General features: G+C 44.1%; 1 protein-coding gene across 2 annotated transcripts in view; it reads left to right on the plus strand.

Moving 5' to 3' along the window:
- Positions 1-1,368: 1,368 nt before the first annotated feature.
- CHD1L (chromodomain helicase DNA binding protein 1 like) overlaps positions 1,369-26,443 on the plus strand; it is a 45,294-nt gene continuing 20,219 nt past the window's right edge. Inside the window, exons 1-13 of one of the 2 annotated variants that reach the window (XM_033093114.1) lie at positions 1,369-1,567; positions 5,310-5,422; positions 8,082-8,188; positions 9,649-9,763; positions 10,399-10,430; positions 13,813-13,894; positions 16,289-16,451; positions 17,717-17,872; positions 18,561-18,653; positions 20,250-20,346; positions 22,037-22,110; positions 23,284-23,394; positions 26,014-26,128. In XM_033093114.1, coding sequence (XP_032949005.1) covers positions 1,471-1,567; positions 5,310-5,422; positions 8,082-8,188; positions 9,649-9,763; positions 10,399-10,430; positions 13,813-13,894; positions 16,289-16,451; positions 17,717-17,872; positions 18,561-18,653; positions 20,250-20,346; positions 22,037-22,110; positions 23,284-23,394; positions 26,014-26,128 — 1,355 coding nt within the window. In that variant the 5' untranslated portion in view covers positions 1,369-1,470. Of the gene's footprint in view, positions 1,568-5,309; positions 5,423-8,081; positions 8,189-9,648; positions 9,764-10,398; positions 10,431-13,812; positions 13,895-16,288; positions 16,452-17,716; positions 17,873-18,560; positions 18,654-20,249; positions 20,347-22,036; positions 22,111-23,283; positions 23,395-26,013; positions 26,129-26,443 lie in introns of those variants that run through there. The other variant, XM_033093115.1, reaches the window with a different exon arrangement.

A 26,443-nucleotide genomic window follows, 5' to 3' on the forward strand; every position in this document is an offset into this window, starting at 1 on the left:
TAATGATAAACACCCTTTGATTTGAGTGCCAGGTGGCAGACATTGGTGCTTTAGTGGGTAAGTCTACCTTCAGAGCCTGGAGGGGAGAAAATAGGTCAAACACAGAGACCAGGATGCAAAAACGATTCTGGAGCAGGCACACTGGACAGAAGCCCCTCCAGAGTAGCCAGCAAAGGATACAACTGTATCTTAAGGTTTTGCAAAAACACCCAGGTCGGAAATCATTGAAGCCCCATTACCTGATTCTGTCTCTCTTTCATCTTAACATTGATCACCACTTGGAATTATTTCCTTTTTGCCTATCTCCTCATATTAAAATATAAGCTTAATTTAATTTACGTAAGTATTCTACAGGTGAGATTACCAGCCTCTGTCTCTATGCCAGAAGAATATTTGGCACATAGTAGGTGCTCAATCAGTTTTTACAGAATGACTCAAGACTTCAAATTAGCTTCACAAAACAATGCGTTGTTTTGTGGTTTTTATGAATAAATCGACCCAAGTCATCTCTTTTGTAGCTCACAACTAGTTTCTCTCTTGTGTTTTAAGGTTAGGAGAGGATGGGGGAAAGGGCAACTTCAATCTGAGTTTGCTGAAGATGGAAGCGCCAAGATTAACCTAAATGAGAACAGTATTCTGATGACATTACCCAGAGAGTAAGTAACATTGTGCCTGTTCCAGCTCTGCCACTTACCATTCTAAATCACAGCTTCCTCATCTGTAACGTGGGGACAATTGTAGTACCTGTTTATAGGGCTGCTGTGACGGTTGAGCGAGAAAGCAATGTACATGTAAACGCCTTAGGGCAGGTCCTTTGGCTGCATCAATAAATGCAGCTATTTGGTTATTATCACATCTGTATTGGTGATGTCGAGTCAAGGTGACCCATATTCTAACACATTGCTTCACTCTGCTCCCCATAATTCACTTGAGAAATCCATTGTGGCAATGACAGCTTTCGTCACTGTAATTTACTACCATCCAGAGGTTCGCTAACTGTGGCCTAAGGCCAACAGGGAGTAACATAGAGGATCTCAGGGCCCGAACCAATTAATTCCTATTGTAAAGGTCGCCTTTACAACCTTGCTGTGAATCGCTGGAGAGCAGCGACGACGGGTAACAGAATTCTGCACCCCCAGAGCCCGGCAGAGTCCCCGGCACGTGACAGCCAATTGGATTCATAACCAGTGAACGACGAGCCCCTGACGGGCGTCCCAGGCCGGCCGGCGCCGGGAGCGCGCAGCCGCGCGCCCAGAAGCAGGGCGCTGAGAAGCCGGCGGCCCTGCCAGCTCCCGCCGCGGGAAACCCGGGCGAGCCCGACGGTGACTCAGCGCCGCTCGCACCCGGCGCTCGGCGCACGACTCGGGCCCTGGCGGCCGCGCGCGGCGGGGAGGAAGCGCACGGGGCGCGCGGGGCGGAGCCTCTCCCGGCCGGAAGGAGCGCGCGGACACCGGGACCCTCGGGGGCAACATGCCCAACTTCCTCCTGGCGCTTCAGACCCACAGCGGCGCCGCGGAGGCGCGGGCGCGGGTGCGGGAGCAGGACTTAAGGCAGTGGGGCCTGACAGGTCAGTGGCCCCGGGCGGAGGTGTCCCGGGGACCCAGCGCCATGAGGACCGTGCTGGGAGCTCTTTACCTGCCGACCTCACGGCCTGTGCTTCCCGCCACCGCGGAGGGGCCGAGCGGAGAGGAGCCCGCCTGGCGCCGGGTGGCCATTGCCCACCTCCCGCGCAGCGCGCGGCGTGGGCGGACGCGGGGCGAGTGGCACTGCGGGCACCTGGCATGTGGCCCGGGGGAGGGGCAGATGGCGAGACCCTGTCCCAAGAAACATCTTTCTGGGATGAAGCGGAGGACGCCCTGGTGCCTCAAGGGCGTGGGTTTGCAGACCTAGCTTGCGGGGTGCGGGGTGCGGGGTGCGGGGTGCGGGGCAGTCATTGGTTAGTTCTGTAAGACCCTTAGCGCTGGGCTCCCAGCTGTAGGTGGCTTCGTTTACCGCGCACGCGCAGTTCTTTGAGAATCACCTTCCTGGTTGGTTCTCCCTCCGTGCTGTATTTTAAGATGTGTAGCTAAGCAAGGTCTGTCAGTTCATCAGCGCACGTAACTGCCCGTCGTATTTACAGTAGCCCTTCCCTAAAGTCTTTAAAGCGCGAACCCCCATTCCGGGAGTCTGCAGGCAGCGAGGCCGACCGTATCTCCAGCAGATGGAGCCATCCAGGCCTTATTTCCTGGCCTGCGCTTGACCTAACCTCTCCTGTCATCCTGTCTTTTTCTTCATAAAGTGGGGACATGCAATGTGTGCCTTAACTATATGACAGGACCTTAGATCGATAATTAAGGGTGTATTGGCTAATGAATTGTTTATTGCGTGCCACTGAGAGGCACGTGCTAATACTGGCTGTGCCCTCCTAGAATTTGTGACTAGGTTGTGTGCGTGCTGTCAGAAGTATAAAGGAGCATTTATTGAACTCGTGCATGTCCTGAATGTCAAGGGAGTGGCAGGTGGTGTTATTCTTGGAATGAAACAAAAGGTGCAGTTGTACGTCCAGCTCAGGAGAGGATGGAGAAAGGATGAAGATGAATGGACAGGATACAGACATGCAAGAGAAAGACCTCTCCCTTCTTGAGTCTCTGAGTGTGTAAGAATGTGTTTCTCTGTGGCTGTAAGGAGTGTGTGTGCAACTTAAAGATGAATTAACAGACTGAGGTTTATATATTTTGTGAATCATGACCAAAGTGTATGTGCTTGTGTGTTGCCTATTTCCTTGCATGTGTTTTTAGTCATGGTACTTGGAGAACATATGTGAGAGGGCTAATAATACAACCTGAGAAATGGATACGTGCTGATTTAGTGAAAATGACACCATAAAGAAGAGGTTGTAAGTTTGCACAGATGAGTTAAAGTGAGTGAATGAAAAAGTAAATACGTAGACAAATGTGGAATTTGTGGTATGAATGGATAATTTGGTAGTGGAGGGAAAGATAAAATAGCACGTTTACTCAAAGGAATAACCATTGAATATTATAAGTTGAAATTTCTATTTCTGTTTGCCGGAATAAATTAACCTGAGAAACTATTTTTTGTGCATTGGTTAAAAATGCTTACTGATTTTTTTCCCTTCTGATTACCGAAGTAAAACATTTAGGGTAATTTTCTGTGCATAAATGAAAAAAATGTAATCTCTATAATGCACTTACTGTTAACATGTTATTAGTTTCCCTGCCAGTCCTTGGTCTACACATGCATATACGTGTGTATATAGTTTCCTTTTTTTCTTATTTTCCAAGGCAGGGAAGGTAGCAAAGGAGAGATGGGAAAATTGGGTTTTATGGACATACTTTTTTGGAAACCATAATATAAAATACCATTTAGTTTTCTGCAATATCACTTTAGTGTGTGTAGAGTATTTCAGTGTAACGAAGTTCCATAATTTAGCTAGCCTCTCTCCTTAGGTATTTAGGGTCTTAGATTTTTTGGCTGTTATAAATAATACTAAGAAATATTATTGTAACCAAATATTATTGTAACCAAATTTATAGCTTTGAAATTTTAATTCCTCAAAGGTAGCATTTGTAGAAGAAAGAGCAGGCAAAATTTATCATTTCTCCATATTCTCACCAACACTGATATTTTCTAATTTGAGATGCTAAAAATGCTGTTTTATTATTTCATTTACTATTGATTTGTTTACTAGTATTGAGGGACACTTGCTATTTGTCTGCTTTTGTTCCTTGTATGTTTGTGCTTCTCGCTCATATTTTAAAATTGATGTGTTTGTGTTTTGGTCCGTAGGATCTTTTCTTGCACTGAGGGTATTAAATACTTGTCACATATATAGGGAATGTGCTTTCTAAGTTGCCTTTTGATTTCATCATGTGTGTGCATTTCAGTGGTGAGATTTAAGAATTCTTTGCAGTAAGATCTTCCAGTCTTTTCCTATATGATTTTGGCTTCAGTGTTCTGCTTAGACAGGGGTTTACTGCTGTGAATTTAACATCAGCGGCCCAACAGTTAAGTGCTGTCTTGAGGGTGGTTACCTTCCAGCTCTTGAGGGGTTTGAAAAGAGGCATTTCAAAGGTGTGTTAACCTAGATGCACAGAAACAATGGAGAAGGTTTGCTTAAGGCAAAGATAAACCTTTTACTAAAGACGTTTTATGCCTGGGGCCTGATTACCCACCTTGAACTGCCCAGTGAGGCATCTCCCCCGGGAGGTGACTTTCAAATCCCCATGTGAGGTCACTTGTCAGATTTATTATAGAGCTCTTTTTTTGTCCATAGAGGTATTCTCAGAAATTGGGGTTTTTTCCCGCCAAGCGAGAGAGAAAAAAGGCAGCAGACGCTCCAGTGGATTGCAGACATACTCCGCTGTCCCTGTGTACTGTTCAACACCCTCGTTGCAACTTTTCAGTTTTAACAGCACTGCCTCTCTATTGAAGTATAATTGAATCTAGTCCTTCTCAATTTTTTAACTTCAGCATTGATGGTAAGTTTAAATGTTTGCTAGTAAGCAAGCAGAGGCATATACGTTCCAAGCGTGGACAGAAAGTCACCTCCAAGGGTGATCTGATCATAAATTCCTAACTGGGCCGGTCACGGTGGGAGTCCCGTCCCATGCATCCAACTTCTTTAGGAAAAGGTTTCCCTTTGCCTTCCCTGTCCATTGTTTCTGTCATCTAGGTTAACACTCCTGTGAAATGCCTGTGTTCAGAACCCTCTCTGTGAAGCGTGATCACCCTTGAGAGATCACATCATTTTGTAATCCAGTTCCCACCTTGCTTTCTCCCACCTTCGTGTAATCTTCCTTTAGTTCCCTCCTTCATTTCAAATGCATGAAAGAAACTGCAAAATTCTCCAAAGCAGTTGACATCTCGCTTCCTGGCAATTATCATCAGTTTTGGTTCAAATAAACTTACAAGACGTTTTTACAGGTTTGGGCGCTCTTACGTCAGCACACGTTTTGTTTCTGGTTAGGCTGCATCAGTAGCGCGTCATTTCCTGGAATGGACACTGGTGTGCGTCTGAGGCAGTATAAAGGACAAATCCCAGATTGACCTTTTTCTCAAATATCAAGTGGGTCCTGTAGTCCCGACAGGCTGTTTTAGGGCTTTGGATAACATGGTGACTAAGTCTGCTCAGAAAGTAGCTTGGAAGTCAGCCGCTGTTTACCTTTCCGGAACTTCCCAGCAGAGGACAAGGCCGGGAAGGTTGGGAGTATGGGGACTGGGGCCAATTCTTCAGTCGAAGTCTTACGACATAGCTCGTGTGTGCTGAAATGTCTGCTCTTTGGACTTGACCTGTTGTTGATTTCTAGGGGTTCATCTCCGCTCTTACCAACTGGAGGGAGTCAATTGGCTGGCCCAGCGCTTCCATGGTCAGAATGGCTGCATCCTGGGAGATGAGATGGGCCTGGGTAAGACCTGCCAGGTACGTTAGGTGGGGTGGCCGCTGCTCCCCTCCACTGAAACACCTTGTTACTCCTCATTACTGTCTTTAGCCGCTCGCTACTGGGATGTATTTTATACTAGGATGAAATGCCTGAACCTTAGTTTAGAGATCACGACCTTGGAGTTGACTTTCCTAGTCATGGGGATAGTTATGAAGTGTGTCACTACCCTTATCTTACCCTTGACAGGTAGAATTGCAATTAACACACAGGGTTTTTCTTGGGAAGCAAATACAGCTGTCAGGGATCAAATTGACTGTATCCTCATGACTTTGTCTAGTTGACTGGATCACTTGTAATATTAATCTCCCTTGCTCAGTGACTATGGGGCTATTCCCATTTCTCTGGCGTGCTGGATAAGTGCAGAGGGAGTACCTTCTGTTTTCCAATATGCCTTGGCCGTGTAATGGCAGGACACAGTCTAGAGACGTGGAGAGTCAGACGTGTCCTCCTTGGGCGTTGAGAAGCAGGTGGGGTGTTGAGATGGACGCTTCCAGTAGGATGATTACCAGTCTAGCCCTATGTTGGCATATGTCAGTGGTAGGCTTGGACTGATGGAAAGTCCAGACACAGGACACCCTTGGGTTAGTCACACAATCACTCATCTATGGGATACCAAACAAAGCCAGGGCCGTCAGGATACACAGCAGAGGCAACCTGACCAGAAAGCATGGAAGTATACGTTTCTCGATACCAAAAAGGTTTCACCAGTGAATACACAGAATGAGCGAAAGTCTTTGTCCTTTTAGAAACTCAAGTGCCTTTCCAAGTCTCACCTGACATACGTAAGCATCCAGCTGGAGCAGTTCTGCCATAGGCTAGTGTGATTGTGTGTTGGGGACTGTCTAAGGCAGGTACACCTTGATCTTGGGGTTATTCAGAATACAGTAGGGCCTCTGAGTACGGCACCTCCAGGTTTCTCAGGCAAATAAACCTGGCTCTCGTACATCCCTGAACTGACAGCTGTGGAGCCAGAGCAAAGGTAGATTCCCAGATGCTTCTGGGAGCCTGACTGTCAGACTCTTGGACCAAGTGCCTTCCCTGCAGCCTGTGCCTCAGACGTTGGAATTGTAGTGACTTCATTCACAGCCACCAAAGTCCACTTGTCCTTGAGTTTCCTCGGGACATTCGTGTAGCTGGGCTCTAAGTGCCCTAAAAATACTATCCCTGCAACTTCGTCCGGCTGCAGTTTTGTTTAGAATTTCTGCATCTGCATTCATGAAGGATAGTGGTCTGTAGTTTCCTTTTCTTGTAATGTCTTTATCTGGTTTTGGTATTGCGGTAAAGCTGGACTTGTAGAATGAGTTGAGAAGTATGTGTAGAATTGCTGCTGCTGCTTGCTTCTCTAAATGTTTGGTAAAATCACTAGTGAATCCAAATTAATTTTGTAGCTATATCTGGTTTGCAATAATAATGGATACATTTTCTGTGAATGGTATCCCCAGCCAAAGCTAAACAGAATGGTTTGAATCCAGTAAGTGCTTATTTATTGGGTGATTTTTCTGGGCACAGTCCAAGCTGGGAAGCAATAGACAAAGAAGAAAATTATTTCCATTATGAAATTAATATACTCTCAGTTAAAAAAAAGTAACTACCAGCCCATAACCACAGCCCTCTAACCATAACCTGAGTGGCGATGTCCGTTTACGTGGTTGAAATTATAGTGCACATATCGTTTCTAGTTCATTAAGCTAACACTGCCGTTGTGATTTCCTATTTTATTCTATTTGTCACAGTATTTAGTATTGGCTGCATAATATTCCACCCAGAGAATTGATCGTAATTTACTTAACCTCGATTAGAACACCTTTGGACATCTGCTTTCTCACGGTTTTGGATTATATCCGTAGGGTAGATTCTCTCAGCAACAGTTCAGCATTTGCGGATGGGGGCTCCTCAAACATTTTGTTTCATGAAAGGGCTATTTTCTCCATCACAGCAAACTTCTAAAGACAGTTTTCTAGTCAAAAGTGTGTGCAGCTGTATCCTAGAGTTAGACCTATTAGGCTTTACAAAGGTTTTCATTTTATACCACTCCTGAAGCTTCCGAGGCATTCTTTATTGTTTATTTTGCTCACTGGAATGTATGCTCCAGGAGAGCTAGGAGTCTTACGTGTTTTGCTTACTGTTCTATATCAGAGCTCAGACCAGTGCCTTGCAAATAGAAGGTGCCCTATAAATGCAAAGGAGGGGGGGAGGAAATAAGAAAGGAAGGTAAACAGCCTCCCACAGCAGAGCCTGGCAGGAGGCTGAGGCCATGTGACTGGTCATTTTTGTCATATCTTGACACTTGCTGTATGTTTTCAGAGTATTCCTGATCTTGTGCACCATTTGCATTGTTTTCATTGCTTTCTATTGACTTTCCTGATTTTTTTCTTTGCAGCAGAGGTTCAGTTACATAAATGTTGAGCACCATTGCTTGGTAACTATTCATACAGTTGAATGAACGGCACAAATTTCTTTAGCAATTATGTTGACGCTTACCTGATTTCCCCCTAGGACTGAATGACTCTCCTAATGTGTGGCAGATTATACATTATTGCTTTGTAAGCCAAGTCTTCTGTAAGAGTTTGTGGATACTTTGTGGTTGTTTCTCATGTGGAAATGTGATCAAAATGGCCTTCTTTTTCTGTGTTCCAGACTATTGCGCTCCTCATTTACTTGTCAGGAAGACTGAATGATGAAGGGCCATTCCTGATTGTTAGCCCCTTGTCTGTTTTGAGCAACTGGAAAGAAGAGATGGAGAGGTACGGAGGCGACGTAACTGAAATTTTGTGTTTTACACCGGCTAGGTTTGTTTTTTTGGGGGGGCTTGGGTGATATGTAAAATATGATAAAACAACATATTGTCCTAAGCAGTGAGTTTATTTCTTCCCGAAAACTCTGACCTGAGGCGGTGTAGATAGACTGAGGATCTGGTGCGGGGGAGGGTCCCGTGGACGTTCTTGTCACTATTTGGCAATTTGAAGGTCGGTTCTCATTGTTCGTAAACTTTTCTGAGCTCAAAGAGAAACCCTTTTTTTTATTTTTAATTTTAATTTTTAATTTTTTTATATTGGGGAACAGTGTGCTTCTCCAGGGCCCATCAGCTCCAAGTCGTTGTCCTTCAATCTAGTTGTGGAGGGCGCAGCTCAGCTCCAAGTCCAGTTGCCATTTTCAATCTTTAGTTGCAGGAGGCACAGCCCACCATCCCACGTGGGAATTGAACCGGCAACCTTGTTGTTGAGAGCTCGCGCTCTAACCAACCGAGCCATCCTGCCTCCCCTCCAGAGGTTCAGCAGCAGCTTGTTGCCTTCAATCTAGTTGTGGAGGGCGCAGTTCACTGGCCCACGTGGGAATTGAAGATGGCCCCCCCCCCCCCCCGAAACCATCTTTTTCATAGCGATATAGGAAGTAACCAACATGGAAAACACAGTTTTGTTTTTTTAGAGTTAGCACAAGGCCCTTGTCATGTCGATATCCGAGTGGGTGGTGTCCCTGGGGTAAGTTGTCTGTGACTCTGGTAGCTGGAAGAAGATACGTGAAGCCAAAGGCCGAGCAGACATGCTTTATTTACAGGCTTCCTGGGGCACAGCCCGGGGTTTCTCAGTGCTGCACACAGTGGGACATTCTCACGTTACAACCTGCAGCCAGCAGCAGCCTCGTCACTCAGCAGCCCACAGCAGCCCCCCAGCTCTTGGGCAGAGCCCCGACAGGCCCATGTCCCAGCAGCCCTCACACTGTGGGCACAGCCCACATAGTCAGTCTCGTACAATACAGCCCCGTCTCTGCCCCGGTCCCCTAAAACGGCCAGACCCCTGTATACCATACAGAGACAAAAGAGGCACCCAGCTAAGGTGCTGACATAAGCGTATACACAAACAAGATCTTTAGGATGGACGGCGCTTGCGCGACATTCTGTCTTATTTGACCGGTGGGCTGGTCAGGGTCAGCACTGGCCAGGGGCGGGGAGCCTGACTAATTCCATTGTCCCACAGCCCTTTTGGATGTTCATTTGCCCCTCGCACCTGTTCACCCGGGGACTTACCCTTGGGTTTACTCATTACTCCAGGTAGGGTTCCAGAGTCCCAGGACTCTTTCTGGTTGCAGGGCATCCTGAGGCCTGCACGTCCGCAATCCTTGCGTGAAATGTAATCTTCCAGATGTGCACACCATTCCCCATGGCTCTGTGTCCGTTGTGTTCATCTACCTCTTTTCTTGTATTCAGATTTGCTCCAGGTCTTTGCTGTGTGGCGTATACAGGTGACAAGGAAGAGAGAACCCACGTACAGCAAGACCTGACCCAGGCATCGCGTTTTCATGTGTTGCTGGCTACCTATGAGGTAGCCACTTATTTCTCTACAGGAAGAACTCTCAACCTGGGACCTTGGAAGTTGTAGAATCCGCTGGAATTAGATTTAATGCTTTTTGAGAGCACACATTTTTCTGAGAAGAAAGTCTACTTTCATTCGATTCTCTGAACAGGGCTGTGACCAAAGGGAGTGAAGGGCCATGGTTCACACTAGTTACATCTCTCTCCCGTCTTTCCTGGTGGATTGGGGAGTGAGGGGTGGGGAGGCTGGGGGAGAGGCTTCCCAGAGAGGTGGTCCTTGAGCTGCCTCTTGGTTGATGCCTAGAAGGAGGCAGGCAGGCAGGGGAAAGGGCTTTGTGGACTGAGGCAGCATCTCTGTTACCGGAGGGCGGGAATGGAGGATGCTTAGTTCCAGTCTTTTGTGAGTCCTGTTCTTCAAGCCCAGACTGTCTGGGTCACTGTCGACAACATCTTCCACTTATTCGTGCCCCGTCTTGTTTGTAAGATAGGTGCGCTTAGAAATTACGCTCATAACTTTTTTAACTTAGTGAACGTCTAAGACTTCCCTAAATCCTGTAGTTTAGGAGAGTTAACTAGAAACCAGCTTAGTAATATCAGAGTTATATCAGTACTAGTCTTTACAATGTGCTTTCCTTAATTTTTCAGGTTTGTTTGAAAGATGCATCATTTCTAAAATCGTGAGTAGGTCGCACTTCTTCAGAAATTGTATTGACTGTATCCTGAACACATGTCTTTCCTTCACGTTGTAGTGCTTTTGCTTCTTTCCTGCTACGTCTTCTATGAGTCTTATTTACATATGGGTGGCATGGCAGGAGAGCTACAATCTGGTCCCTTTCTCATTGGCTTCGTGTCCCGGGGTTAGTTACTTACCCTCCATGAAACTCAGCGTCTTCCTCTGTAAAATGGGGCTAATTAATGAAATCTTGGATGGCTGTCATGACGACTGAATGAGATAAGGCGTACATGGTGGATGGTTAACAGATATTAGATCCGACACATTGCAGCTTACATCAATACCTTTCGGGACTGCTTTTGGAGATTTTACTATAACATAGTAGGTGACTCATTTGAGCCTTTTCCTGGAACACTAAAGTAGTAATTGATGCTCTAAAATTCACCTTTTAGAAAGAGAGTTTTAAGTAGACTTCTAATTAATTAGCTTTCAGGCCTCAGATAAGCTCATGAAGTACAGGAGACTTAGATTCAGCGCTCAATACCACCTAAGAAGACTGAGATGGTCAAGATAACAGTTCCAATGTAAACTAAACAAGAGTTAGACTTTAGGTAAAGAGGGAAAGAAGACACGTTGACAGAATTTCAACCTGCATTGCCATGTGCAGTTATGACATGGTTAGGAGGGAATCCGCATCTTTCATATTCAGAAACTTTTGTTTTCAGAGTGCTTATCAATATTTTAAACATTTCTCATCCCGGTCCTGCTGAGTTGGGTTTCTTTTTTCATCTTACTTTGAAACACTACAGGCACAGTCGTAGATTTCATGACTTCCATCCACTGTTTTGTTTGGCTTTTCATTTAAGTGAGCATATGATCTTTTCTTAAGGAGAGGATATGTGTTCCCTCTTTCTCTTTTTTATTATTAATATCCAACTTAATATTTGTTAAATATCTCTCCTCTGGAAAGACACTATTCTGGGAGTTGGCAGCAACCCCAGGAAGGTAAACCACAGCGCTTCCCTAAGAGGACATCAAGTCCCGGAGCTGGGTAAGAAGTGTACGGATACCCATAATGCAAGGCATTCTGGGAAATTGGAAAAGACGAGAAGATTGGGGACGTAAATGTTATTACTAGGTGCTTCGTATAAATTATCCCATTTAGTCTTCATGAAAATGCCAGCAGGCGGGTATTATCATCCATTTCATAGTTGAGGAAAGTAAGACATTAGGTAAGCCAGCCCAGTAGTAGATGGCAGACCCAACGCTATGGAGCCTGTTTCAGAGAACTTCTCGGGGGCGCGGGATGCATTGGAGTTTCACACTGTTCAGCAGAAACACAATCTTCCTATGTGGGATCAGCTGTCTTGAATCCATTCCAGGTGAAGTTAAGAACCTAAGTAAAGAAGGGACATTTATAATGTTGACTAATAATATGAATCACCCAAACACAGGTATATTCTTTCAATATATTTGGCAAGGTTATACTGTGTGTTACCATACTACATGCTCTGAGAACAGCCAGGAAGTGTCATGTAACCTGTGCCCTAAAGAAGTTTAGTATGGCGAGTGAAGGCTGTGCATGGAATAATATGAAAAAGAGGGATTTCTTTTTTTATTTTTATGGTAGACTTACAAAACGTTTGGATCAAGAGGATTAGATGTTACCTCGCCCTACTATCCACTCAGTGCTAGAATTCCCTCCACCTCTTCCTTTCCAGGGAGCGTCCTTTAGTGTGTCCTTTGATGAGTGGTTTGACCTACTTCCACTGAGTCAGAACCCACCTCCTTGTAGCCTGTCTTATTCAAGAGGCTTTTCCTGAATGCTTGCTGTATGTAAAAACCCAAATATCTAGCACTTCATAAATGAATAGGACGTAACCTGTTTTGGATGCTAATTCAGTCAGGGGCCAGGCATTGTACTATGGCCACTGTCACACCTGATCTCATGACCGGTGTCCAACTCCAGCCGGACCCTTATTTCTTGTGACCATTAAATGCTTCCCTTGCTCATGCCACCCAGAAGGAACGATCCCAACTCCTGCAGTGTCTTGGCGCTCGCAGTCCTCCTTCCACCTGCACCACTTTCAATAGGTGAATGGTACCCAGTACATGTGTCTGCACCCATCTTCTGGATTCTCTCTGTAGGCTCTAAGGAAGGCGGCTTCCTCCGTATAAGGCCAGTCTCTGCTAAAGATCTTCCTAATTTTTGAGGGATTTTTATTTCCATACCCACTATCTTTGCAATATTCTGTTTTACTTGAATATTCATTTAGTTTTTTTCAGTATAAAATAATGTCATGGGATTACACAATATTTACAAACAAAGCAAAAAATTGAGACTCTTATAACTTCTACTTTATTGTCTTTTGCATGGTTTTCACATTTGTGAACTAGGATGTATAATATCTTTTAGTTACCATGCAGGCCTATTTTATTGCAACATAATCAGATTTTCATTTTAAATGGTATATAATATTTCATCACTTACAATTGAACCTATTATTATTTCAGTTGTTCGCTATTTTAAATAACGCAGCTGGGAACATACACATACCATCTATATATATACATATATATGTGTATATATATATACATATATATATGTGTGTGTGTATATATATGTATACATATATATATATACATATATATATATATATATTTTTAATTGTGTTGGGGGAACAGCTTTCCAGGAGCCCTTGTCAATGATACACTTTTATGACGGAAGCCTCTTAAGAAACAGTTGTAACCTACTATGTTACAAAATGTGCTCAGGCAACAGCCACCAATGACGTCCGTTTTAATGAATTCAATGTCTGTAACTTCCTGGACATCTATAACATTTGGTCTAGTCACCACTTCCCCATTTTAAAATTATACTTTCTTTTAGCTACTGTGACATCACTGTCTCTTGACTTTTCTTCTGGGTCTGAACCTCAGCTCTGCCTCATACCAGCTTTATGACCTTGACCAAGTCACCTAATCTCTCAGAGCTTTAGCCTCCTTGTTGGTAAAATGAGCGCAGTAATGTCTACTCACCATTTGGATTAAGTAATATACATAAATCCCCAAGCTCAGTGTGTGGCACGTAGCAGGTGGTCATAGGTGCTTTCCTCTTGCTTTCTGTCTCTGGCTCCTTCCTTTCTGCCGTCATTGCGTAGCTCTTTCACATCTTGGATAAAAAGATTCCCTTCATTTTATTATCTTATCTAGATAATGTCTTATGTACATGGTAGGCTTTCAGGTAAGAAGGCAATTTGGGTGTGTTTCTAATACAGTGGACTTACTGTTAGTCTTCCCAGCAAGTCAAAGTTTTGTATGACTTCTGGTTGTGAGATCGGTGTTTGAGTTACGCAAAACTGAAAGCTTGGATTTTTCTCTCACAGCTTCTCTTGGAGTATGCTTGTTGTGGATGAAGCTCACAGGCTGAAAAACCAAAGCTCTTTGCTGCATAAGACACTTTCAGAGGTAAACTGACATGGCAGTCTTAGTTTTTGTATATGCACAGATAAGAAATGTCATTGTAGCCCGAGATCTGCCCTCTTTTCTGAGGAGCCAGTGGCACAGCTTGTGTGTATGGAGTCCCTTCTCTTTGACCAAGTAAAGACTTGTTCATTCCTAAGACCACACGTGCGAATTTCTGACCATCATGGAAGTTTGGTCCCTGTCCTATAATACATAAAATAATAAATTTAGAGGTCATTTGGAGGAAAGTCTTAGAGCTGGATTGTATATTTACTGGCTAAAAGTTGCAGTTTTTAGCATTTTAATGCAGATATGGCCCCCGTCTGTTATTACCCCAGTCTCAGAGATTGCTAGCTAGCCATTGGTGGGGCCCCGTCTGCTCTGTGGTGTCCTTTGTCATGTTATTAGGAACTCTTAGCATTATTTCTTTCCCAAGAGTTGTCCTATCTTGGTCCCTAATCTTATAAGAGACTGCTGCATAAACTACCAAGCCAGGTGACTAAGCTACAGTGGGAAAAGAGAAGCAGGTGTCGTAAAAGGACGCAGGGTTTAGAGCAGGGAAACTAACGTCTGTGGCTGCCCCAGAGCCTTTCCTTGTTATTCATAGGAAACTAAGGCTCAGAGGGATTAAGGGAGCACATTGTTCTGCATCACTTGAGCATCCTTTTTAGGTGAGGTTTGAATTGCAGACAACTAGTTGGTTGGAAAGAAAGATATGTATTGATGTGCTGAGATGTGGAGAGATGGGTAGTGCCCCTTTCCCCCTTCCTAATACTGTTTTGAGCTTGTTCATAAAAGTTGGAAGAAACCTACATGTGAAACATAGGGAAGTGGTTATACAATTTATGCTACACCGATACAATACATTTACAAAGTAAGACTGCCATGAAAAGTTATGTAGAAGAACATTTAATAACATGAGAAATGTTTGCAAAATATTTTACCCACACACAAGAGTTTACAAAATACTATATACACACAGAGATCATCTCTGGATTTTTTCACCTAATTATAAGTTTAGATGCTAAAGTGGAATCTACTTTGAATAAAAATATTAGTTCCTCTGGTAGTGGAGTTGGTTTTAGTGCCACCAACCGTGATTATCTCTGGGCCCTCATATTCCTTGGTTACCCACTATCTTTGCTTGCCGAGCACATATTATAAAAATGTGAGTTGGTTATTGGAAACACTTCTTTTTAACCAATTCCCATACTTGAAATACTGTGAAAACATTGCCGCACAAGGAGAGCAGGCATGAAAGGGTAGACACGGATTAGATGATTTAAAAAGAAACAAATGAAAAAGGGAGATTGCAAAGAAAAATGATAACATTTAAAAATCATTTTTAGTTGATTGTGTCATTTCATGTATCACCTTGTCTTATTACAAAAGCAGTATTTTCTTCTGACCCCCCCAACCCCAAAATCAAAATATAGAAACACAAGTGGAAAAGTAGAAACCACCAATAGTCCTGCCCCTCTGCATACGTAAACATTTGGTGTGTGTGCTGCCATATCCTTGGCTGTGCATGTATACACCCGAACATAGATATGCGTATGTATTATTTAAATAGGAGTATATCATTTTAAATATCAAAATACTGTATGTATGTATATGTATTTTACGTTGTATATGCATATCTATGCATACGTATTATATTTCAATATTTAAAATAATATGCATACACAGGATGTGGTTTTCCCTTTTTGCTAAATTGTTTAACTCAAATGGTGTCACCTCCTGTTAATGTCAGTTCAGAGGTTGTCCTTTGCTTGGCCTAATATCTGTGTTAACTGATTTCCTAATATTTTACTTCTGTAGTCTCTTATCCTTGGTGCTCTCATCTGTTGCTTAAAATTTAAAGAATTTCCCTTTGGGCTGTATATGGCCTAGAAACGTCCATAAGTCTTGATGTCTTGCATGGGACGAATAGTAAAGTTTTACGCAAGGACATTCTGTTTGTATAGATCTTGCTTGTGCTTGTAGTGGTGGGGCCTGCTGCTAGAACTCTGGGCTTCCCCACTGCATGAGTATATGCTACGTGCCTCTGACACCTCAGTCGACTCCCCCACGTAGGTAACAACACGTAGCTTGAATCCCCACGTAGTCTGAATAATAATAACCACACTGGATGCTCATGTAGTACTTCAGAGTTCCCAAAGCGATTTTACTTACATCCTTATAACGGTATCTCCTTCACAGGGTTATTATCCCTCCCCGTATATAGTTGAAGCTGAAGAGCGATTCTTTTTTCCGTCAACCTGAGCCTTCTGATTTCATGTCCCCATGGTCATTCCATTAAATATCCTCTCTTTGTATAGGTAAAGGTCGTGGTGGGTAACTCAGTCTGCTTTCCAGTGTCATGGATTTTTTACTTTATTTCTTTCTGTATTTCAGTTCTCAGTTGTCTTCCGTCTCCTGCTGACCGGAACTCCCATCCAGAACAAGCTCCAAGAGCTGTACGCCCTCCTCAGTTTTGTGGAGCCTGACATCTTTCCCAGGGAGCAGGTAGAAGATTTTGTTCAGCGTTACCAGGACATTGAGAAAGAGTCTGAGTCAGGCAAGTGCCCTTCTGTTCCCAAGAAGTCTGGGCTCAGAAACTGCCTTCGTGACAGGTGGTGGTTGTAGCTCGAAAAGAAAGAGACCTGATAACCAGAGCCCACCTGCAGGGAGATAAGGAGCCAGAAAAACAAGGAGATGGTACCCTCTTCGTGTGTCCCCAGTTGTCGGCTACTTAGGACTCTTGTTTGTTTGCTACGTGACCCGACAAGAGGGCTTATTTGGGTCATTTTTATAAGAAATAGGAAGTGTCTGCTGATTTGCAGACTTTATTTTTTTTCCAATGTGTGATTTCTATAAGGCCTTTGTTAACTCCCTATGCTACTTCCTGAGGCAGAAAAGTATGTGGGTGTTTATCGTCCCCAAACCACTGTCCTGCGTTCCACAGCACTGACGTTTCTCTTGACAATACACCAAAACCAAAGAGGGAGGGAGTGAGGGAAGGACGCCATCCTCATTCTCACAGCTGCCAGTTGTAGGCTTCTTCCTCTTGTCTCTTTGCCCCCTGCCTCGTACAATCGCCCACCCCCGCGACTGTATCCCAAGACAGTGCTTTGGGACAAATGGTGGGCATCCTGCTAGTGCCTGTCTGTACTCGGTGAGGCTGAGTTAGAGGCAAAAAACCCCACACTGAGGGCTGAAGATTTCCTGGGGGATCTGCTCTCATTGCTCCCCCATGTAGGGTCGCCAGATAAAACAGGTGACACCAAGTCAGGTGGTACGTGGGACATACTCGTTTTTCAAAATTATTTGTTGTCTATCTGAAATGCAAGTTTAACTGGCTGCTTATATTTTTATGTCCTGTGTCTGACAAGCCTACATGCAGGATCATTCCAGTCTAGGCTAGTTTTTGAAGTTGACAACACTTGGGGAAGGAATAAAGGACTTAAGTCAAAAGAACTTAAGTTTGAGCTAGCAATAGCAACACTAGCATCCAGCTTTGTGACTTTGGATAAGATGCTTATGTTTTCTGAGCCTCTCACTTAACTGAGCTATAAAAATGGGGACAGTATTACTTGCCCCACATTTCTGAGATATTATGCTGATCAATGAGATTATCAGTAAGCATCAAGTTCTTTGAGTTCCTAGTTCTTGAATTAAAGCCAGTAATGATTTCAGAAGGAGCTGGAAAGAAGAAACAGTATGAAAAATTACCGTACTGGCCTAGAACGCAGAATTGGCTTGAAAGTGAGAAACAAAAATAAACTGCTGTGTGTTCTCTAGTAGTTAGTCCCATACTTCTTGTGGTTTTTTTTTCTTATATAGCAAGTGAACTACACAAACTCTTGCAACCATTTCTGCTGAGGCGAGTGAAAGCTGAGGTAGCCCCGGAGCTTCCCAAGAAGACAGAAGTAGTGATATACCACGGCCTGTCAGCCCTGCAGAAAAAGTACTACAAGGCCATTTTGATGAAAGACCTAGGTAATCAGAGGGCGCTTGTCTGTTTGGAAACTAAATGCGGATGTGATTTTCATGCAGGGAAATATTTTATTTTCACACTCACTTTGTCTAGCAACAAAATGGAGTGTATTCTGATTAATATTCAGGTCAGCTCTAGTGAAACTGCCAGAGCATCTTTAATATAACTCAGACTTTACTGGTTGTTGCAGTTCTGAAATTTCCTTTTCCCTCCCACCCAGTTTTCCTTATTGCCTATACTTAAGCAAACACTTCTAAGTGCCCCACCCTTTTATTCTCCCACCCTGTCAGGTATTTAACACATTGCAAAAACGTTTTTGTTGAATCAGAATCACTGGGAGGAATTGAGAGTGGAGGGAGAGAGAGGAGTGGGACAGTCTCTCAATTTGCACTTTTTTGTCCCTCGGCTCTACAACAACAGTTAAAGAAGGAAATGTAGAATTTACAAAAGAGTAACAGAGCACTCCTGAGTTCAATTTATGCTTAGCTTCCTTCTTACAACAAAGTGATGGGTAAGAAAACTTCATATGGATGTGCTGTTAACTCTTAATGCAACTCAGTGAAATGTGGGAAGTTAATATAGGTTTGAAAGATGTATTATTAAAATGAGGACGGTTATTTATGGAAAGTTAGAGGAGGTTTTTGTTGTTATTGTTCAGTAGTCTCCCTCTTTCTCTCTTTAAAATTTTAGATGCATTTGAAAATGAGATGGCAAAGAAAGTTAAACTACAGAATGTCTTGTCTCAGCTGCGGAAGTGCGTGGATCACCCATATTTGTTTCATGGTGAGACACTGCCCTTTTTTCTCACATTACTTTTTGTAAAAAATTTTGTTAAAATTTTGGCCAGCATCGTAGTAAAATTCTTCAAAAGAATTGCCTATGCTTACTATCGATTTTTTTTCCCCATTTTCTCTTGTCAGTTTTTTATATTGATGTTATCTAATATATTGTTCATATTCAAGTTTCTTCAGTTTTCACCTCAATGTCCCTTGTGGCATTGTTGTTTTTCATTCCAACTCCAGTCATTGATCCTGCATTACACTTGTCATGCCTCTTTATTCTCCTATAATCTAGAAACATTTCTCAGCCTTCTTTTTTGTGCCTTTTTTGGTCTTTCATGAAACTGACAGTTTTGAAGAATCAAGGCCGGTTGTTTTATGGGTTGTCTCATAATCTGTCTCATTTATCTGATCATTTCTTCATGATTAGATGTCCCTTTATCTTGAACCTACTGAGTCAGCCTTTTATCACTACCATTCCTGGTTCACTTTTGATCTCCTTTTGCAACCAGTGGTTGTCAGTTGCCATTTTAATTAACCTCAAAACCTTTGACGCAGTTGATCTCCACTCGGCTTCTGGGGCAGTGCTTTTCCTGTTTCTTCTTCTTTTTTTCTTTAATTTTTTCTTTAAATTTTTTTCTTTAAATTTTTTTTTTTTTTTAAGGAGGGCGCAGCTCACAGTGGCCCATGCGGGGATCTAACTGGCAACCTTGGTGTTATTAGCACCATGCTCTAAGCAACTGAGCTAACTGGCCACCGTTTTTTTGTTTTGTTTTGTTTTTAAAATGAAGGCAGTTTTTTGAGAGGTAGTCTACTCCATAGCCAGAGTACAGGCTGTGCTTGCACGAGAGATAGCCAGTGCTCTCTCTTCTCCACTGTCCTCACATGTACTCCTTCTCAGCCTCCTTTATTGCTTCCCCTTCATCTTGTGGATGTCTATAAATTGCCCTCTGAGTGCAGCTTTAGCTGCATTCTACACATTGTGATATGTAATGTTTTCATTTTTATTTGTTGATTGGTAGCCTTTGGGACAATTCAGCACTTCTGTGGCTGCAGCGGCCCTAGTAGGGATAGGATCCATGCAGTAGGTTTGCCGCAGTCATTTTAAAAGAGTCTTTGCCAGGTGGCAGCACAATGACTTGTTTTAAAATGTCACAGAATCTTAATTAGGTGCATATCAGGGAGGGGGGTATCGGGAACAGGTAGATTTTGAAAGAAGCCCTCCAGATGATTCTGACTGCCAGTCCCCGCCTGGAAACTTAACTAGTTTATAACTCTAAGCCTATTTCTCAGTTTGTTTTCTAGAGTGAGCACCTCAAGATTTTAATTTGGGGTCTCTTTGGCCTTCAGCATCTCCCTGTACCTCTGTTTTTTCTAGTGAGTGGGCTTGTCCCTTGGATAAACACTAATTAGGCATGGTGGGTGTGCCGGGCTTGGTGATTCACATTAAGCAGAACTGAGATCATCATGCTCACAAAAAATTATAAAATGCCTCAAAGAGAGATGAGACTGGTGCCCGTTGTCAGTGAGAAGGCGCTGGGCCTCTGGCTGCAGCCTGACCTTTGGCTTCTCCAGTCAGGGAGTCTGCTTTTTTTCCCAGGTGTGGAACCAGAACCTTTTGAAATCGGAGACCACCTGATTGAGGCCAGTGGGAAACTTCACCTGCTGGATAAGCTGCTTGCGTTCCTGTATTCCAGGTAGGTGGTCGGCTCACATTTTCTGCTCTGAGCAGGTGACTGTTAAAACCAGAAGAATAAGCAACTCCCTGATTTCTTGAGACCAGTTTCAGTTTTCCTTTTTTCAAGACGCTGGTTCAGGTCCCACCTTTTGTGCAACTCTGCCTCCCACCCCACCGCCTCCCCCAACAGTCATCCATTCCTTTCCTGAACTCCTCCAGCGCTTAGATCCTAATCCTGCACTTGGCCGGCCTCAACCTGCTCTCGGGGCTGACTGGGGCACATAAGGGCACTCCAGCCGTGTTGTTCTCTTCCACAGGGACAGAGAGAACCTCAAGCCTTTCTTTTCTAATTGCCTGCTGGCACCTTGCATTGAATTGGCACATCCAAGGGTTTAGCAAAGACTCACTTTTGTTAACCTGTGATGTTTCGGTTTTAACTCAGGGAGAACTTGGGGGGTCTCTTTCCCAGAGAGATGAGTCAGGCCTCGGAAGGTCCAGTCACTTCTGGAGCCTCTAACGTGTCAGCGTTGTGTTCAGAGGCCAGGTGTCCAGCCTATACCTGTCTCCAGAGGGAGAGATGAGTCTAGAAAAATCCTGGCTTCCCAAGGATTTCAGAGTTGTCCCTTGGAACGACTGCCTTAGGTGGGCCTGAACCAACCTAAAATCTCAGATTTGGCGAAACCACCCAACTTTAGGAACGTGCAAGTCAAGTAATTACATGTCTTGCTATATTTTATTGGCTCTGATATCTGCTGTAAGTGTGTTAGAGTTGGAGAAGGACCCATAGACATCTTCTGTCCAACCTTTTCATTTCACGGGTGTTGAGTCCCAGAGAGGTCGTGTGACTGGTCTAAAGTCACCCAGCAAGCAAATGACAAAGATGGGATTAGAATTGAGATCCTCAACTTCAGGCTCAGTGCCATTTGGGGCTAGAGTCTTGAAGGAGTCCTCCGTCATTGTTCTTCTTACACCCATTGCAAGCTCAAATTAAATTAGATTTCCTAACGAGAATATTGTTTTGGCAGTGCCGTACATCCTTGTTTATGCAAACTTAAAATAACGGCTGATAAAGTAAGGCTTGACTTCATTCTTGACTTAACCCTTTTTGCCTCCTCCACTTCTCTCTCCTCTTCCTGTCCCTCCGATTTCTCGTGTATACGAGATGCTCCCTGCCTTTTGCTTCTCCAGAGTGCCCCTTGCTTCTTCACAGACTTTTCAGCCAGGATATCTGTGGGCGAGAGGACAGGCACTTTACACCTCCAAGTAGAGAATAGCTGTAGATGGCCGGGTTTTGTTTTGTTTTTTTTAATGCATTAGAATTTCGCATTTGACTCTTCACCTATCTTCATTTTGCTGTTAAGACAAAAGTGTGTATTTCTTTCCATTTTGTAAATTGACATTCTAGAAAGAGGCACCTTGGTTATTATAGGGCTTCTTATGGCCCGAGGGCGTTGACACACGGCCCTGGGAGTATCCCTGCTCTGGATGAGAGCTACTGCTCTGAAGGGTACGCTCCCTGAGGAGCTCTGTCCTTACGTAAAGCATTTGGCGTTTCTGAGGACATCGCTGTAAATGATTCTTACATTTATATCTCCGCTTCAGTATTTCATTTATTTGTAAACTTGCATTATCGGGTGAGTTTCACCTGAGGGAAACTCACCTTACATACAGTTGGAATTGTCAATTTTTCCTTTTCTTTTTCTTGCCAGGGGCCATCGAGTTTTACTTTTCTCCCAGATGACCCAGATGTTGGATATTCTCCAAGACTACATGGATTACAGAGGTGACACCCCTTGGCCACTACATTACACAAGCCTTTTTTATACTTACCAGTCCAGACAGGTCCACGAAGAGTAATCTGGGGGTGGGAGGGTGGGAGGGTGGTGCTGTCACAGAGGAAAGCAGAGAAAGAACATTATTCAGAACCAAAAGAAGATCGAACGTGACGAGAGAGGGCTGTGATGTCAGGGCAGAGACACGCGGGCAGAAACATACACATTCCCATTGGTGGGGTGAGTTTAAATGTTTGAGTACTGGAGAAAACGTGTGTTGCAGAAGTGAGTGTTTTTGCAAACATCTGATACACAGTTTCAGTGACAAGAGCGTTCAGTGTCCTGTGACACTCAACTCTCAACAGCTGAGTACTTGTTCCAGATCAGTAGAAAGTTGAATCCTGAAATTAAAGCGATACCACATATGAACCAAGAGAAAGCCAAAGGAAACCCTTTTCTGTATAGACAATAGAGTATGTAAGTTATTACCTGGGGACTCTGTTTAACATGTAATGAAATTTACGTGGGGTGATAAGAAGAGGCTGTGACATCTTGAGATGGGTGGAGATGAAGCAGCAGCTCCAGAGCTTCTATCTAAGAAATGAATTCAGAGTCGGTCGCTCAGAGCCGCTTGGTGTCCCCAGGCTCTGTAGGATGCCTGGTCTAGTGGACGCTTGCAGGAAATGCCACTGGCACATTGAGGCAGCCCCAGTGTCACAAACACGGCTTGAGCAGATCACCCTCCTTCCTACCGGGGGCCTGTGGTAAAGCCCGCAGCTTCCCTGAGAGGGAGGCTCCCTCACCGGCTCCCGAGTGCTTGTCATGCTGCTTTTGCATCTGTGAGGACCGTGTCTTGGCAAAGTGGGAAACTGCCACACAGTGCGGGCCACAGAGTGCGTCAGAGTTGCTCGGGATAGCCAGAATTGAACACGAACCCCAGGAAGACCAAGTACATCCACTGTGTTTATGTAAAAAACCCAGAGGAGTACACTGTGATGAGTTCTTCCGTGAAACAATAAAATGATCCCTCGGTTTAGGTTTTCCCAATGGGACGTTTACAGGAGGGGCACGCCTCTATGTGGAAAGGGACAAAAGTAGCGTTTGGTTTTGAGCTGACAACGTTTCGTTCCCCCACAGAGTGTTTGAAAAGGGTTAATGTTTCTGTTTTCTTCCCGTATGTGAAGGCTACAGCTACGAGCGTGTGGATGGTTCCGTGAGAGGAGAAGAGAGACACCTGGCCATTAAGAACTTCGGACAGCAGCCCATTTTTGTTTTCCTCCTGAGTACTAGGGCAGGTAAGCCACAGAGGCGCTGACGAAAACATACACATTGGAGTGAGACAGGACTGTCACACCCCAACCCTTAGTGTGTCCGTCCTTAATTCTCGGACAGGAGAGGTCGTTACCGAGGAGTAGAAACACAGCGGAATTGAAGTAGTTGCCCTAAGCTTATCAAGGTACTGGACGTCTGCCATGGTGTTCTTTTCTGTCCAACCTCTGTGAGCTGTCGTCCCAACAAAGAAGAAAGGCGGAAACTCGGGGTTCTTGGGGAGTCATTCTCATCCGCTTTGACCGTTGACCTGGGATTGTCCTGTAAAATGCCTATAATTTTTGTGGAAACTTTTATTCCTAATTCCGTAGAAGGAGCTCTTCTTTCCAGCCATGAAGTCGGGAAATGAGATAGCCGCCTGTCCACCACTTACCCTTCCTCCATAAGTAGCTCTGGAGTAGTGTTGTAAAAGCTTCCTGAAAATCCAGTTTTAAAAAAATTGTGATCGTCATGAGATCGCCAACTCTTTGGAATTATTTCTAACATTATCTTTATGACTGAAGTTGTAAATATTACATGTGACATTTGTAGTGCTCTGCCCGTTACAGAGTATTTTCATTATACTCTTAAATCATTTGAAATCAGTTCCTGGAGAGGAAATGATTATATGTCCTGGAGCCGGCAGACCTTAAATTAGTTTTGAACTCACAGAATCTTAGTTTCATTATCTCTTATTTTTTGTAGACCTAAATCTTGATGGAATAGATGCAGGAACACTAACAGGATGTGTGTCCTCTACTCTAGAGAGATTGATATCATAAAAAAGGAGTTCAGCCTTACTTAGAAAGCATTTAATAAGCGCTTAGGGCTATAAGGGCATAAAAGTGTTAGATATACTCCTTGGCCATAAGGAGCTAGTCTCACCTGTGTGTGTCTTATCTCTGTATCACAAAGACATCAGCAGATTCATCTGGCCTCACTCGCTTCCCAGCTCATGCCCTGTGCCCTGAATCTCAGCCACTTACGTCATCAGTTGTCTCGGGCCGTCTAGGAGAACTCTGCTTTTCAGCTGATCTCCACAGTGTACTCAGAATCAGTCAACACAGAGTCATCTTTTAGGAGCCAAAGCAGTCCTGGACATGAGCTTCTGCTAATACTGTCATGTTTGCCATCACTGTTTAGCTGTAGGTTTATAGTGTTATTATTTATTTGCTTAACAGGGTTCTTTCCAACTTTCACATATTTTTGTGATGGAGTCATATTGCCACCAGGTGGCAGCAGTAGCACATGAATGTGTCCCAAACAAGTATGGCTGTAGCTTATGTATAAAAAAGAAAATGTCATGGAAAACCTCTTAACGCAGAAGAGGCTGCACTTAGACAACATTCACCCCCAGAAGAAGGTTATTTTTATGGAGCACACTTGAATGAACCCAGTGCCTGGGGGGTGGTGTGGTGTAGTGGGTGAGGGTGTAGGCTCAGGGGCCAGACCTGGTCGTACTGAATCCTGGCTTCCGCTTTCTAGCTATGCAATTTCTGATAAGCCCCTTCCCACATTTTAACATCTGTACAACAAGGATGATGATGGTAACTACTCATAGGGTTGTTGTGAGGATTGAAGGAGGTAATACATTATAAAGGGCTCAGAACAGTGTCTGGCAAGTAGTTGAGCAGGGCTCCAGGGTAACTGGCCTTATGATAAGGTACGCTTCAGCATCTCGCAGTAATCAGTCTTCATGATGTCTTTATCCCAACTTTAATTGTATTCAAAGGCTTTAATTAGAATGTTCCTGCCTGATTTGTCTTGAGATCCAGCTCCGTAGCCCATCTCAAAAGTCCGTCCTTCATTCAGGCTCTTGGAACAAGCCCTTTCAGGCTTGCTTGTTTCAGCAACGAGCTGGAACGACCCTGGTGAGAGGGAGTCCCTTTTGTACTTGTTTTCACATTAATCAAAGAGAAGGCTGTGATTTGCCTTCACGGTTCTCTCAATTACTTCTCGCAGCCAAGGAGCCTCCCCAGCCTTTTCTAGCAGCGCTGAAGGAAGGCCAGAAAGTTGTCCCATGGCACATTTTTGTCCTGTGGTTGGTTTTGTTAGCTTCTCTTTGATGAAGGTGGAAACAGGTACAGAAACGGCGAAAGTTTCTCCGGTCAGAGAGGGAGGTATTTCCCGCTCTGCTTGGGAGTATAATAAATGTCATTTCCTTTTCTCATTACCTTGTATCAAGGCTCTTGCTACTTACTGCTAACTTGCAGTGGATGTTAAGAGCTCTTCTCTTAACAGGGCCCCCAGCAGACCTCTCTCATATTTAAACCTCTTTTCCGAAAGAGCCTGTGTCCCTTTCCACAGACTATCCTAAATAAACCAACCAAGATTTTTAAATGGAAGAAATCTGAACTGGCTTCATGGCACTAACTTAAGTATCCATTTTTGCCGCTTACCCCTGATCCCTTTATTTAGTTACTTGCTGTAGTTAAATGTTCCCAAGTCAGGCAGCACTTTTCATGGGGGGCCTGAGTTTGAAGGAAGAAGCCAGCTCTTTTGACTGATCCACCAGCTTAAAAGTCTGACCACTGTAGCCTGGGTCTCTTTTGTAGTCCCCCGTCCACGTGTAGCCGCTGCTCACATGTTTTGTGTATTGTTTTCAGGTGGAGTTGGCATGAACTTAACAGCAGCAGATACAGTTATTTTTGTTGACAGTGATTTCAATCCTCAGAATGACTTGCAAGCAGCTGCCCGGGCTCACCGAATTGGCCAGAACAAGTAAGAGATTTAAGCATCAGCACTTTTCTACTTCCTTGCTTCTCGGCAGTTGTGGGTTGGGGAGGAAAGCGAAGACCACGGTCCTGGTGACAGTCCCAGACCGGAGGGCGAGACCGCTGGGGGTTAGCCTAGCTTTGCTGCTGACTCCTGCAGTAGCGCCGGGCAGAGCACACTCTCACTCTCGACTTGCTTTGTGAAAAAGAGCAAAATCAAAGTGTGAAAGGACTAGAAGGAACCATTAGAAGGTGTATAAATTATCCCTCCTGAGTCAAGGTCTAATTCAGTTAAACAATGAAGTTATGGAGCTAATCTGAA

The sequence above is a fragment of the Rhinolophus ferrumequinum genome, chromosome 22 (assembly GCF_004115265.2).
Source record: "Rhinolophus ferrumequinum isolate MPI-CBG mRhiFer1 chromosome 22, mRhiFer1_v1.p, whole genome shotgun sequence".
NCBI lineage: Eukaryota > Metazoa > Chordata > Mammalia > Chiroptera > Rhinolophidae > Rhinolophus > Rhinolophus ferrumequinum.